Source organism: Gorilla gorilla, chromosome 21, assembly GCF_029281585.2.
Source record: "Gorilla gorilla gorilla isolate KB3781 chromosome 21, NHGRI_mGorGor1-v2.1_pri, whole genome shotgun sequence".
Taxonomy (NCBI): Eukaryota; Metazoa; Chordata; class Mammalia; order Primates; family Hominidae; genus Gorilla; species Gorilla gorilla.
In genome coordinates this window covers 44,614,695-44,629,348 of record NC_073245.2, presented here as the reverse complement: position 1 = coordinate 44,629,348, position 14,654 = coordinate 44,614,695, and the positions used below count along the sequence as shown (strand labels likewise).

The 14,654-nt window shown below is 40.5% G+C and overlaps 1 protein-coding gene and 1 long non-coding RNA gene across 11 annotated transcripts in view; one reads left to right on the top strand and one right to left on the bottom strand.

Annotated features, from left to right (window-relative positions):
- The window catches only part of ASXL1 (ASXL transcriptional regulator 1), an 80,897-nt gene that overhangs the window by 42,648 nt on the left and 23,595 nt on the right, over positions 1–14,654 (bottom strand). For 4 of the 10 annotated variants that reach the window (XM_063702095.1, XM_063702098.1, XM_063702097.1 and 1 more), the window contains exon 4: positions 5,140–5,232. The exons of the other annotated variants lie outside the window; for them this stretch is intronic. In XM_063702095.1, the coding sequence (XP_063558165.1) occupies positions 5,140–5,232 (93 nt within the window). The remainder of the gene's footprint in view (positions 1–5,139; positions 5,233–14,654) is intronic. 10 annotated transcript variants of the gene reach the window in all.
- Positions 3,439–14,654, top strand: part of LOC109024366 (uncharacterized) — a 29,590-nt gene continuing 18,374 nt past the window's right edge. Inside the window, exon 1 of the long non-coding RNA XR_002003870.2 lies at positions 3,439–3,518. This is a non-coding gene — a long non-coding RNA (uncharacterized lncRNA). The remainder of the gene's footprint in view (positions 3,519–14,654) is intronic.

Here is a 14,654-nt window from a genome sequence, read left to right as displayed (position 1 = left end):
ACCCAAAGTGAAATTCACAATGTCTTTCATCTAAACAGAATTTATTAGGATTGCAAAGAACTGGGAAATCTGACCCATAATGACAAGAAAAATAGAATACATAAAAACAGACCCAAAGATGATATAGAGACTGAATCAGAAGAGATTATGAAAAGTTATTATATTTCACATGTTCAACATTGAGCACGTTAAGCAGAGAAATGTAAGACGTTTTTTAAGAAGCAAACCAGGTGTGGTCGCTCATTCCTGTAATCCCAGCACTCTAGGAGGCTGAGGCAGGTGGATCACCTGAAGTCAGGGGTTTGAGACCAGCCTGGCAAACATGGTGAAGCCCTGTCTCTACTAAAAATACAAAAACTAGCCAGACATGGTGATGCACGCCTGTAATCACAGCTACTTGGGAGGCTGAGGCAGGATAATCGCTTGAACCTGGGAAGCAGAGGTTGCAGTGAGCCAAGATCATGCCACTGCACTTCAGCCTGGGTGACAGAATGAGACTCCGTCTCAAAAAAAAAGAAAAAAAAAAAAAAAAAAAAAACTGAATTTTTAAAGATAAAAGGTATAATTCCGGATAAGAGTAACAGATTTAACATGGGAAAGATAAAGACTAGTGAAATGAAGATCAGTAGAAACTACCCAAAACAAAGAGAATCAAATGACTAAAAAACATAACAGTGCATCAGTGAGCTGTATGACTACTTCAAGCAGCCAAATACACATGTAATTACAGACTCCAGATGCGGTGGGGAAGTACAAAAGAAAAATATTTCAAGAAATAGTAGCTGAATATGTAAATTTCATCCATGAAGCTCAAGAGAATTCAAACACAAGAAATATGACGCAAACTACAACAAAGTATATAATAAACACATTGCTGAAAAAGCAGTGATAAAAAGAAAATCTTAAAAATTAACCAAAAAAGGCAAAAAAGATAAATTTGCTCACTGAAGAACAAAGATTAAAATAACAACAGATTTTACAGGAGAAATAATGCAAGCTAGAGACAGTGGAGCAACATCTTTAAAGTACACAATGAAAAAAACCTGTCAACCTAGAATTCTGTATCAAAGGAATATATCTTTCTAAAAACAAGAGGAAGTACTTTTTCAAACACACCAAAGCTTAAAGATATCACCAGCAGACCTACACTACAAGAAACACATTAAAGGAAGTCCTCTGGCAGAAAGAAAATCTGAACTGACGAGAAAAAACTGAAGAAAATCTGGCAGATGAGAATCTGGAACCGCTCATAGGCAATAAAGAACACCAGAAATGGAAAACATATAAAGTAAAAGACATTTTTTCTTACTTTTAAAATCTTTTTAGGCCAGGCATGGTGGCTCATGCCTGTAATCCCAGCACTTTGGGAGGCCAAGACAGTCGGATCACTGGAGCTCAGGAGTTCGAGACCTGCTGGGCCAACGTGGCAAAACCCCATCTCTACTAATAATACAAAAATCAGCCAGGCATGATGGGGCGCACCTGTAATCCCAGCTACTCAGGAGGCTGAGGCATGAGAATCACTTGAACCCAGGAGGCAGAGGCTGCAGTAAGCCAAGATTGCACCACTGCACTCTAGCCTGGGCAACCGAGTGAGACTCCATCTCAAAAAAAAAAAAAAATTGTTTTAAAAAAATTGACTACTTAAATGAAAAATAATAATGTAATTGTGGAGTTTACAACATATGTAGAAGTGTATGACAAACACAGCACAAAGTCTGAAAGGAAAATGAAGTGTAAGGAGAAAAAGGAAAGTGTAAGGAAAATAAGGTTCTTGTAATATAGGTGAAGTGGTATAATTTAAAGACTGAGTTTCACAAGTTGAACTCAATAAACACTAAAGCAGCCACTAAAATAACAAAGTACTAATGAGCCAAGAAAGGACTTAAAAATGAACCACTAAAAAATCCTCAATCCAGGCCAGGCATGGCGTAGCTCACTCCTGTAATCCCAGCACTTTGGGAGGCCGAGGGCAGGGATCACTTGAGGTCAGGAATTCGAGACCTGCTTGGCCAACATGGCGAAACCCCATCTCTACTAAAAATACAAAAATTAGGCCAGGCGCGGTGGCTCACGCCTGTAATCCCAGCACTTTGGGAGGCCGAGGCGGGCAGATCACAAGGTCAGGAATTTGAGACCAGCCTGGCCAATATAGTGAAACCCTGTCTCTACTAAAAATACAAAACATTAGCTGGGTGTGGTGATGGGCGCCTGTAATCCCAGCTACTTGGGAGGCTGAGGCAGGAGAATCGCTTGAACCCAGGAGGCGGAGATTGCAGTGAGTTGAGATCGCACCACTGCCCTCCAGCCCAGGTGACAGTGTGAGACTCTGTCTCAAACCAAAAAAAAAAAAAAAAAAAATTGCCAGGTGTGGTGGCACACACCTGTAATCCCAGCTACTTGGGAGGCTGAGACAGGAAAACTGCTTGAACCCAGGAGGCAAAGGTTACAGTGAGTTGAGATTGCACCACTGCACTCCAGCCTAGACGACAGAGTGACAGTCCATCTTAAAAAAACAAAAACAAAAAAAACATCACATCGGACAAATAGAAAAGATGGTTGTTTAAACTCTAAAAAATCAGTAAACATCCAGCCGCAGTGGCTCACACCTGTAATCCCAGCACTTTGGGAGGCTGAGGTGGGCGGATCACAAGGTCAGTAGTTTGAGACCAGCCTGGCCAATATGGTGAAACCCCATCTCTACTAAAAATACAAAAATTAGCCGGGCGTGGTGTCAGGTGCCTGCAGTCCCAGCTACTTGGGAGGCTGAGGCAAGAGAATGACTTGAACCCAGCAAACGGAGGTTGGAGTGAGCTGAGATCGTGCCACTGCACTGCAGCCTGGGCGACAGAGCGAGACTCCATCTCAAAAAAAATCAGTAATCACATTAAACATAAATAGTCTACAAACTCCAATTAAAAGGCAAACACTATCAAACTGGATAAAAGCAAGATCCCAAACACATGATGCCTGGAAAAAAAAACCACTTTAAACATAAAGACACAGGTGATAAGTTTTTTTAAAATATAAAAATATATGCCAAACACTAATCAAATGAAAAGCACGAGTAGCTATATTATGAGACAAAGTAAGTTCTGTCATTTCAAAATGACAGAGACCAATTCATCAAGACGATGACAATCATAAATGCTTATGTACCTTACAAGTAAATTTCAAACCAAAAACAAACAGAATTGAGATTTTAACACCTCTCTCTATAATTGATAGAACAGAAAATCGGTAAGAATACAGAAGACTTGAACATTATCAATCAACAAGCGAAACAGAATTGAGACTTTAACACCCTCTGTCTATAACTGATAGAATAGGAAATCGGTAAGAATACAGAAGACTTGAACATTATCAATCAACAAGCCAATCAACATTAATAGAATGCTCTACCTAACAACAGTAGAACACACATTCTTTTCAAGTGCCCGTGGAACCTTTATCAAGACACCTTATTCTGATCCATAAAACAAGTCTCAATCAATTTAAAAGGATTCAAATCATACAAGGTATGTTCTCTTACCACAATGGAATTAAATCAAAAATCAGTAACAGAAAGATCTCTGGATTTTTATTCCCAAAATATAATATCACACTTCTAAATAATCGGTAAGTTAAAGAATAAATCAAAAGAAAAAGTAGATATTTTAAGCTGAATGAAAATTAAAACATAGCATATCAAAATGTGTGTGTGCATTAAATGTCTATCTTAGAAAAGAGGAAAGATTTTAGGGCTGGGAGCAGTGGCTACCTGCCTCAGCCTCCCAGCACAGGCATGATCTGCCCGCCTCGGCCTTCCAACACTTTGGGAGGCCGAGGCGGGCAGATCACGAGGTCAAGAGTTCAAGACCAGCCTGGCCAACATAGTGAAACCCCATCTCTACTAAAAATACAGAATTAGCTGGGCATGGTGGCGGGCACCTGTAATCTCAGCTACTCGGGAGACTGAGGCAGGAGAACTGCTTGAACCCAGAAGGCAGAGGCTGCGGTGAGCCAAGATTGAGCCACTGCACTCCAGAGTGGGCAACAAGAGCAAAACTCCATCTCAAAAAAAAAAAAAAAAAAAAAAAAATCAGCTAGGCTTGGTGGCACACGCCTGTAATCCCAGCTTCTCGGGAGACTGCAGTGAGATGACTGCTTGAGCCCAGAAGTTAGAGGCTTCAGTGAGCCATGATCATGCCACTGGCACCCCAGCCTGGGTGACACAGCAAGACCTTGGCTCTAAAAATAAATAAATAACAAATAGCTAGATGGTGGACTTAACCCAACCATATCAATAATTAAATACACATGGTCCAAGCATCCCAAGTAAAAGAATTAGGAAAAAAAAAAAAATCAAGGTCCAACTACAAATATAATGAAACAGACAGTATAACACAAAAGGATGGAAAAAATATACCATGCAAAAACTAAGCACTGAAAAGAACTGGAGTGACTATATCAATATCAAAGTAAATTTCAGAAAAAAATATTGCCAGGGAGAGCAGAAATTTTACTAAAACACAAAAACCTTGGCTGGGCTTGGTGGCTCACACCTGCAATCCCAGCACTTTGGGAGGCCAAGGCAGGAGGACTGCTTGAGCTCAGAAGTTCAAGACCAGCCTGGGAAACATAGCCAGACCTCATCTCTACTAAAAATCAAAACTTAGCCAGGCATGGTAACACACACCTGTACTCTCAGCTACCTGGGAGGCTGAGGTGAGAGGATCGCTTGAGCCTGGAAGATCGAGGCTGCAGTGAGCTATAATATAATCTTGCCATTGCACTCCAGCCTGGGCAAGAGAGTAAAGCTCTGCCTCAAATACAACGAAAACAAAAACTTGAATTTAAGATGGTGAAGCCACTTTGGAAAACAGCTTAGCTATTTCTTTAAAATTTAAACAGAAATTACCACCCAACCCAGCAATTACTCCAAGGTTTATCTACCCAAGAATAATGAAACTGTATGTCCACATAGAAACTTACAAATATTTATTCACAGCAGCATTACTCACAGCAGCCAAAAGGAGGAAGCAGTCCAAATGTCTATCAACTGAAGAATGAATAGGCAAAATGTGGTACATCTATACAATGAGATACTATCCTGCAATATACAGAAATAAACTGCTAGCCAACTGTAATGGTTCACACCTGTAATCCCAGCACTTTGAGAGGCATAGGTGGGAGGATTCCTTGAGGCCAGGAGTTTGAAATCAGCCTGGGCAACAGAGTGAGATCCTGTCTCTACCAAGAAAAAAAAAAAAAAATTAGCTGAACATGGTGGTGTGCACCTGCAGTCCCAGCTACTCAGGAGGCTGAAATGGGAGGATTGCTTGAGTTTAAGCCTGCAGTGAACTATGATCGTGCCACTGCACTTCAGCCTGGGTGACAGAGCAAGACCTTGTCTCCAAAAAGAAAAAAAAGAAAAAAGAAATAAATTGCTAATACACATCACAAGACAAATAAATCTCAAATACTTCACACTAAGTAAAAGACGCCAGACTCAAAGTGTTATATAATGTAGGATTCAATTTATATGGCATTCTGGAAAAGACAGTACTGCAAGGACAGAGAACAAATCAGTGGTCACCAGGAGCTGGGGGTGAAAAAAGAAGCTGACTACAAAAGGATACAGGGAAAGTTTCTGGGATGATGAAACTGTTCTGGATCTTAATTATGGTGGTGGCAGGGCACACTGGCTCATTCCTGTAATCCCAGCACTTTGGGAGGCTGAGGCAGGAGGATCACTTAAGGCCAGGAGTTTGAGGCTGCAGTGAGCTACGATCATGCCACTGCATTCCAGCCTGGGTGACAGTGAGGCTGTCTCAAAAATATATTTTTTTAAGTTAAAAAAGAATCATGGGTGGGGATTACATATCTGTATATAGATCTGTCAAAACTTACAAGACTATACACAAAAAAAGGTGAATTTCCTGTATTTTAAAATGGAAGAAGTATGTTAGCACCAATAAAATATACAGCATACCCTGACTTATGATTTTTTGAGTTTACGATGGTATATGAAAGTGATATGCATTGAAGAGAAGCCATACTCTGACTACTCATACAACTATTGTTTTTCACTTTAGTATTCAATAAATAAGATATTCAACACTTTATTATAAAATAGGCTTTGTGTTTGATGATTTGCCCACTGTAAACTAATTTAAGTGTTCTAAGCGCATTTAAGGTAGGCTAAATTAGGATTTACAGCAGGTTATTCATATTAAATGCATTTTCAACTTAATATTTTCAACTTACGGTGGGTTTACAGGGACACAAAAACATCATAAGTCAAGGACCATCTGTACTAGGATAATTGCATTCAAGCCATATATGGCATATATTTAAATAGCACTGTTAAAATACCAAATATAACTTTAAAACAAATTTGAACTAAAGAAATCAAACTCTCACAAAGCTGTATACTTGTACACTAAAAAGGGTGAATTTGGCTGGGTGTGGTGGCTCATACCTATAATCGCAACACTTGGGGAGGCCAAGGTGGGTGGATCACTTGAGGTCAGGAGTTTGAGACCAGCCTGGCCAACATGGTGAAACCCTATCTCTACTGAAAATGCAAAAATCAGCCTGGCAGGCACCTGTAATCCCAACTACTTGTGAGGCTGAGGCAGGAGAATCGCTTGAACCCAGAAAGTAAAGGTTGCAGTGAGCCGAGATTGTGCCACTGCACTCCAGCCTGGGCAACAGAGCGAGACTCTGTTTCAAAAAAAGAAAAAGGCGGGGCAGGGGGGCGGCAGTAAATTTTACTGTATGTAAATTATGCCATAAACTGAGAGGGAAAAAAAACAAAAACAAGATACTATTATACACTCACAATACTCAGTCCCATTCCCAGCAACATATACACCCCAGAGAAGTGAATGCACACATGCATCAGGAGACACATACACAAGCACTAAATGCAGCTGTTTGTTACAGCAAGAACCAGAAACAACCCAAATACATGCTAAGAACAGGTAAATCATATGGCACGTTGATAGCATAAGATGGTACACAGCAGAAAATATGAAGTATTTCTATAAATGCACCAACATAGATCAAGCTCAGAAATGAGAGGCAAAAGCAGCAAATCAGAGAAAATACATCCACCAGTATGATTTCATTGACATAAAAATATATTTTAAAGCAGGAAAAATTATTATTTAGGACTTAAACTTCAGTAACACATGTGGGTTAAAAGCAAAAGAATCATTAATATGAAAATCTGAATAGAGGTTATCTAAAGCAGTGAGGGAAAGGAAAATGCTCAGAGGCTCCAAAAGGGTGTATACTCTAGAGGGGTGGGGGAAAATAAATAAATAAAATAGAGGGTAAAAGATGTTTTGTTTGACAATGGTTGGATGTGGGGGCGTGCGATTTATTTTTAGCTATTATTCTTTAAAGGAACACAAACTCTGTATATACATATTTTAAAATAAATTATATATTTCATAACAAGGAAAGTAAAAACAATATATTCCCCCAATAAAAACATACATGCCCAGGTCTTATAGGCATGATCTACCAAAAAGAATGAATAATCACTATGTTAAAGAGACTACTACTGAGAATCAAGAGAGGAAAAACAGCACCGTTTGTTTTGATAATAAAACTGGAAAAGGCCTGAAATTAGAATGTAACACTTGTAAATACAGATGCAAAAATTCTCAATAATTTATAACCTAAATCCAGCAATGTATATTTAAAAGGAAAATCATGTTGAAGTACCATTTATCCTAGGAATGCAAGGATGCTTGAGCACTGGAAAAAAAAGAATCTATTAACATAACTCACTACATTACCAAATTAAAGGAAATAAGATACATCCCTTTACCCAAAGGAATAAAAAATTTGGCCAAGCATGGCAGCTGACGCCTGTAATCCCAACACTTTGGGAGGCTGAGGCGGGCAGATGACCTGAGGTCAGGAGTTCGAGACCAGCCTGGCCAACATGGTGAAACTCCATCTCTACTAAAAAATACAAAAATTAGCCGGGCATGGTGGTGCATGCCTGCAGCCCCAGCTGCTCGGGAGGCTGAGGCAGGAGAATTGCTTAAGCCTGGAAGACAGAGGTTGCAGTGAGCCAAGATCAAGCCACCGCATTCCAGCTGGGGCGACAGAGCAAGACTCTGTCTCAAAATAAATAAATAAATAAATAAAATATATCTTCGGTGTTGAGGAAGGTGGCAAGAATGGAAGGAAGGAGACCAGTTAGGAAGCTACTAAAATAACCTAAGAGATGAAGGTGGCTTAAACCACTCTGGTGGCAGAGGGAGTGATAAAATGAGATATATTCTGAAGGTAGAGCCAACAGGATTTATTCGTGATTACATGTGCCACAAGAGCAAAGGGACAGACTCCAAGATTGATGACTCCCAGGTTTCTGATTTAAGCAACTTAAAAAATGGAGTTCCCTCTAATTTATACAGCCAACACAAGGGTGGAACAGGTTGGTTTTGCACATGTTAATTTTGAGATGCCATTAGATATCCGAATAGAGATACTGAGGAGGTAACTGAATATATGAGTCTGACGTTCAAAAAGGAATATCCAGGATGGGGATACAACTTGGAAGTCATCAATGACAGAGAAACAAATGGAGAAGCAAAGAGAATAGTTAGCAAAGCAAAGGAAGATGAGATCTAAGTGTTGCAGAGGGAGATGCTGAAAAGAACCAAGCAGATTCATCCCCTGAACTGCAGACAGGCTAAGAGCTTAAACCAGACAAGGATGGAGTATGGAGTGGAAAACATTGGGATTATTTAAAGTGTGCATCAGGAGATAGACATCTCTACTTCAGAACCATGCATCGAAGTAAAAACCACTTCCCCACTTCTGTAAGAGACAAGTGAAGTCACAAAACCACAATGCACTGAATTCGCCAGTAGTATTTAAGAGCCTGACTCTCAAGCATCACACCTCAATCAAGGATCAGCAGGCATCTGAGTAAGGCTATGATGTGAAAGAAACAGGGCATGACAAATGGAAAAGCCTGGGCTGGATATTATATACATAATATTAAATTTTTATGTATTTTATTTATATTTTGAGACAGGGTCTTGCTCTGTTACCCAGGCTGGAGTACAGTCGCACAGTCTCGGCTCACTGAAACCTGTCTCCCAGTTCCAGTGATTCTCGTACCTCAGCCTCCTGAGTAACTGGGATTACGGGGGTGCACAACCATGCCCAGTTAATTTTTGTTTTTCTGTTTTTTTAGTAGAAGGGGTTTCACCATGTTGGCCAGGCTGGTTTTGAACTCCTGACCTCAAGTGTTCCTCCCACCTCAGCCTCTCAAAGTGCATGAGCCACTGCACCTGGCTTAAATTTTTCATTTGCATTATGAAATGTTTCTAACATAAAGTTAAATACTGACAGTATCAGAACAAACGGCTAGTTACACATCAGCTGGAAAAACTGTAAAATCATTTCCCAGACCTGAGACACATGAGTTGCTAGACCTAATAGCACAAAGGGTGAGAAAAGACCCACATCAAGGTACATAATCGTGGAAAAAAAGATCCTAAAAACTTTCGGGGAGAAGTAGCAAAAAAAAAAAAAAAAAAAAAAAAAAAAAAAAAGAGAGAGAGAGGTCATACACAAAAGATCAGGAATCAATATGGCATTTGATTTTGATTTCAGAAGTAACACTGGGCCGGGCACGGTGGCTCTCATCTGTAATCCCAGCACTTTGGGAGGCCAAGGCTGGCAGATCACTTGAGGCTAGGAGCTTGAGACCAGCCTGGTCAACATGGCGAAACCCCATCTCTAATAATTATACAAAAAACAGCTGGGCATGGTGGCACACACCTGTAATCCCAGCTATTCCAGTGGCTAAGGCATGAGAATTACTTAAACTCGGGAGGTGGAGGTTGCAGTGAGCCGGGATCATGCCACTGCACTCCAGCTTGGGCAACAGAACTCTGTCTCAAAAAAAAAAAAGTAACCCCAAATGTGACTTTTTTCTTTTGAGAAAAAAAAAACTTACACTTTGGAGGTTTTCAAACATTCCATTCCATGAGAAAAAGATCTTGCTAATAAACATTCCATATTACACATCTCCTTGTTGACACTAAAAATTACTATTGTAAACCAATTCAACTGTTGGCACTGAGAACTGCTGCCACAGCACCTCTTCTATGTGTTTTTCCACTGCCTTTATTCAACAAACATTTATTGAATACCTACCATAAGAGCTCCTAGGGATATAAACAAGAACAAAATAATACAGATTCTCCGCCCCTAAGGCCCAGTCAGGAGAGACACATCAAACAATCACCCAAATAATTATAAACGTGTGATAACAAGTAAGGTTTGGACACAGGAAAATCCAATTTAGAGATAAACGAAGGATCCTCCTAAGAACTGAGGTAAGTTGTCAGCTCTTGAAACCTGTGGCCAGGAAAAAGTGGAGGAGAAAGAGTTCAAAATGGGAAATCCTGAAACTGGAAAAAGCTTAAGGAATTCAAATTACTGAAAGAAGGGCAGTGTGGCCAAACAAGGTTTGGATTTTTCTGCAACTGCCATGGGAAACCACGGATAAGTATCAAACATAGATCTGTCATAATCAAATTATGTTTTTAAAAAAATCCCTCTGGCCACTGGATTAAAAGGAGCAAAGCACTGGATCTTAAGGGGGCGAAGTGAAAGTAAGTAGACCAGGCAGAAGCTATTTCAGTATCCAGCATAAGAGGATAATTTAGGATAGGGTGGTGGCAATGGAAATGAAGACTAAAAAAAAAAAAAGTTGAAGTTTTAGAAGTAGAATTGTCAGGACAGATAACTTTCCAAAGAAAACCAGCTCGAAGAGTCATCTGTATTTCAAAAAAGAAGACTAAAACAAAATAATTAGCTAATGCGTTTAAGAAGTATCATACAAGCAAAGCCCATTTAGCAACACTGCACCAAAAAAGACAGCATCATTCAGAAGAAATTATACATATTTTTGCTCCCTACTCCTCTCACGATGTACAAATTAAGCTATTCCTCCAGAACCTTGAGCATGCTTCTCAAACATTTGAGAACTGACTCATTTAGTTGAAGCTTCAAAGTTCCTAACCCGTCCTCTCTGTATTAAAAACAAATCTCTCAACCAAAAGTGTTACTTTGTACAATTTACTTAAACTCTCACAGGCAATTTCCTCATTATTATAGGACTTGGAAACATATTTATGCTTCAAAAGGACCAATATAAGGAGTATAACGTCTGTCTGGAATACAGTTAGCACTCAAACATCAGGTTCCATCTTTTCTTCCAGATTTAGCTAAGCTAGAAGCAACTTTCTTAGACTAAACAAATTCTTCAACTAACTCTCCCCAAAAGCCTGATCTGAAGGATTGAGATCAAATGCAGTTTTCATACTGGCTGACCCAAAGCAAAGTTTTTTTTTTTCAAATACAGTCCCAAGGAAGCCTAGAGTATGTACAATCTTCTCATTTTCCCAGAACCCTCATGCTTTAAAATCAAACTTAATAGAAACATTTATAACCTTCTTGTTCAAAAAAAATACATCTTTAGCACCTCTGAAGTAAGCAACCTGCCCACTCCGCTAGGCTACCACAAAATCGTCCCAGTGCTGGTGCTTTTCAAACTACTGCTACTTGACCTTTACCACTTCATTTTCACAGGGCTCTGAACTTCAGGAGGTAGAAGGACAAAAGGCAGTTCATCTCTTGGGCATAAAACCAGACTCTGACCAGGGCCCTGAAAACAATCAAGTTCTCTCTTCTCCCAGAGCTAGCTAGGAATACTGACAATGGAATACCCCTTCTTTTGAAGACAGATCGAGATGTCCTTTGGGAATTAGTCAAAGAAGGAACCTTTTACCAAATGAGGGGTCAAAGCCTCCTTCAAAACCAGATTGCTGGCCAGGCACGGTGGCTCACACCTGTAATCCTAGCACTTTGGGAGGCTGAAGCAAGTGGATCACTTGAGGTTAGGAGTTTAAGACCAGCCTGGGGGTGAAACCCCATCTCTATTAAAAATACAAAATTAGCCGGGCATGGTGGCACACACCTGCAATCCCACTTGGGAGGCCGAGGCAGGAGAATCGCTTGAACCAGGAGGCGGAGGTTGCACTGAGCAAAGATCGCACCACTGCACTCCAGCCTGAGCAACACAGCAAGACTCTGTCTCAAAAAAAAAAAAAAAAAAAAAAAAAACAGACTGCTGCTACAATTGACCAAAGCAAATGGTACTGCTCTACTAACTAGGCTTTCCGAGCAGACCTCCTACAGTACACAGTGGAACAAGGTTTGCAACAAAACAGGCAGCCTCCAGTAAATACCAAATGCATCACAAAATAGGAAAGAAAAATATCCACAGCTGACTTACTCTTCACACACAACAATCTAAAAAGGCTAGAATGTGAGTATCAGAAGGTCTGTACTGGTTTTTAACCCAAGAGATTTTCAACAGAGCTCTGGGATGGAGGAAAGATGCCTTAGGAGATCAGGATGTCAGACAGTGATGGTGGAGCCCACGAGAGATGGAGAAACTGAGCCCTCATGGTTGTTTCAAAAGCAGTTTCAGAGTCATCCATTTATATTCTGCAGTTCCATTTCATGGGATACTAGCGTTTTACACCCACAGTTTTTAAACAACCAATTATACCTCTTCAGTGTTAGAGACAAGTGGAGATACCAAGTAATACATGAGGTGCTATGCTGTACCTCAGTCCTTGACTCCTATTCCAGTGCTCTTAGTACCACCATATATCACTCAATCTGGCACAGAAAAGAAAACCAACAACTGGCCGGATGCAGTGGCTCACGCCTGTAATCCCAGCACTTGTGGGAGGTCGAGGCGGGAGGATCACGAGGTCAGGAGATGGAGACCATCCTGGCGAACACAGTGAAACCCCGTCTCTATTAAAAATACAAAAAAATTAGCCGGGCGTGGTGGCGGGCGCCTATAGCCCCAGCTACTCAGGAGGCTGAGGCAGGAGAATGGCGTGAACCCAGGAGGCAGAGCTTGCAGTGAGCCGAGATCGCGCCACTGCACTCTAGCCTGGGCAACAGAGACAGACTCCGTCTCAAAAGAAAAAAAAAAAGAAAAGAAAACCAACAACTATAAATGCCAATATAATGGAGAGTACAAAAACTCCAGCCTAAGGAACAGGTTCACATTTAAGGATATGAAAGGCTACTTTCACTTAACAAGAACTTTCATTGAAGAGAATAAAACTGACATTTTGAGAAATATCAAGGAACTTACAAGATCCTTCAAAAGATGAAGTGGCCAAAGGTCAGAAAACCAAGAGAAAAAATTTTATTCTAAATTGGCATAATGAAAAGAAATCAAATCAAAGATTGGGTCCTGGGTTCTAACCTCAACTCAGCCATATGCAATTATCATATAGATGTATGGTATAAATCCTTTCATCTATCAGAAGTTTAGTTTTTATCTGTAAAATGACAGTAAATTAGATAACTTGAGAGCTCCTCCCTCACTAAAATTCTAGGATTCTAAGCATTAACAATCACATATATTTGATGAGATTCACACAGACTACCTAAGTTATTATCTAAAATGTTGCTACCATTCATTTTTAAATGAATGCAAAAATTAATTTTTTTTGAGACAGGGTCTTACTCTGTTGCCCAGGCTGGAGTGCAGTGGCACAATCACAGCTCACTGCAGCCGCAACTTCCCAGGCTCAAGCAATCCTTCCATCTCAGCCTCCTGAGTAGCTGGGACCACAGGCATGCGCCACCACGCCTGGCTAACAGTTTTTTGTTTTTTTTTTCTTTTTTTTTTTGGAGAGACGAGGTCTCCATATGTTGCCCAGGCTGGTACCAAACTCCTGGGCTCAAGTGACTTCCTGACGACTCAGCCTCCAAAATGCTGGGATTACAGGTATGAGGCACAGTGCCTGGCCTCTTTTTTCTAACAAGATGATCAAAGTTCAAAACTCTAACAGAAATAATATATCTAAAAACCACCTAGAATGTTTAAACTGTTCCTAAGGGTTCAGTTTTTTCCTTCAGCAATTAAAGCGAACCAGATTATGGCCACACCCTGAGAAAGGTTTATTTCTAATGTCAGCAGATTATTCCACAGATTTACGTAGAACCGCTCTAAAGAGGGCAGGAGGCCGGGCACGCTGGCTCACGCCTGTAATCCCAGGACTTCAGGAGGCCAAGGCAGGCGGATCACCTGAGGACGAGAATTCAAGACCAGCCTGACCAACATGGAAAAACCCTGTCTCTAGTAAAAAATAAAAATAAAAAATAAAAAATAAAAATAACCAGGCCTGGTGGCGCATGCCTGTAATCCCAGCTACTCGGGAGGCTGGGGCAGGAGAATCGCTTGAACCCGGGAAGTGGAGGTTGCCATTAGCTGAGATCGCGCCATTGCACTCCAGCCTGGGCAACAAAACCAAAATTCTGTCTCAAAAAAAAAAAAAAAAAAAAGGCAAGAAAAAAAAGATTCTTCAAAGTTAACTTGCTGAGCAGAAGAAAAATAACCTAAAAAGAAAGCACATTCTATAACAAAAACTGATATAAAAGCAAGGTGAGATACAAGAATTAACAAGTTTAAGATTTTGATAAGAGGCGGCCAGGCGCGGTGGCTCATGCCTGTAATCCCAGCACTTTGGGAGGCCGAGGTGGGTGGATCATGAGGTCAAAAGATCGAGACCATCCTGGCCAACATGGTGCAACCC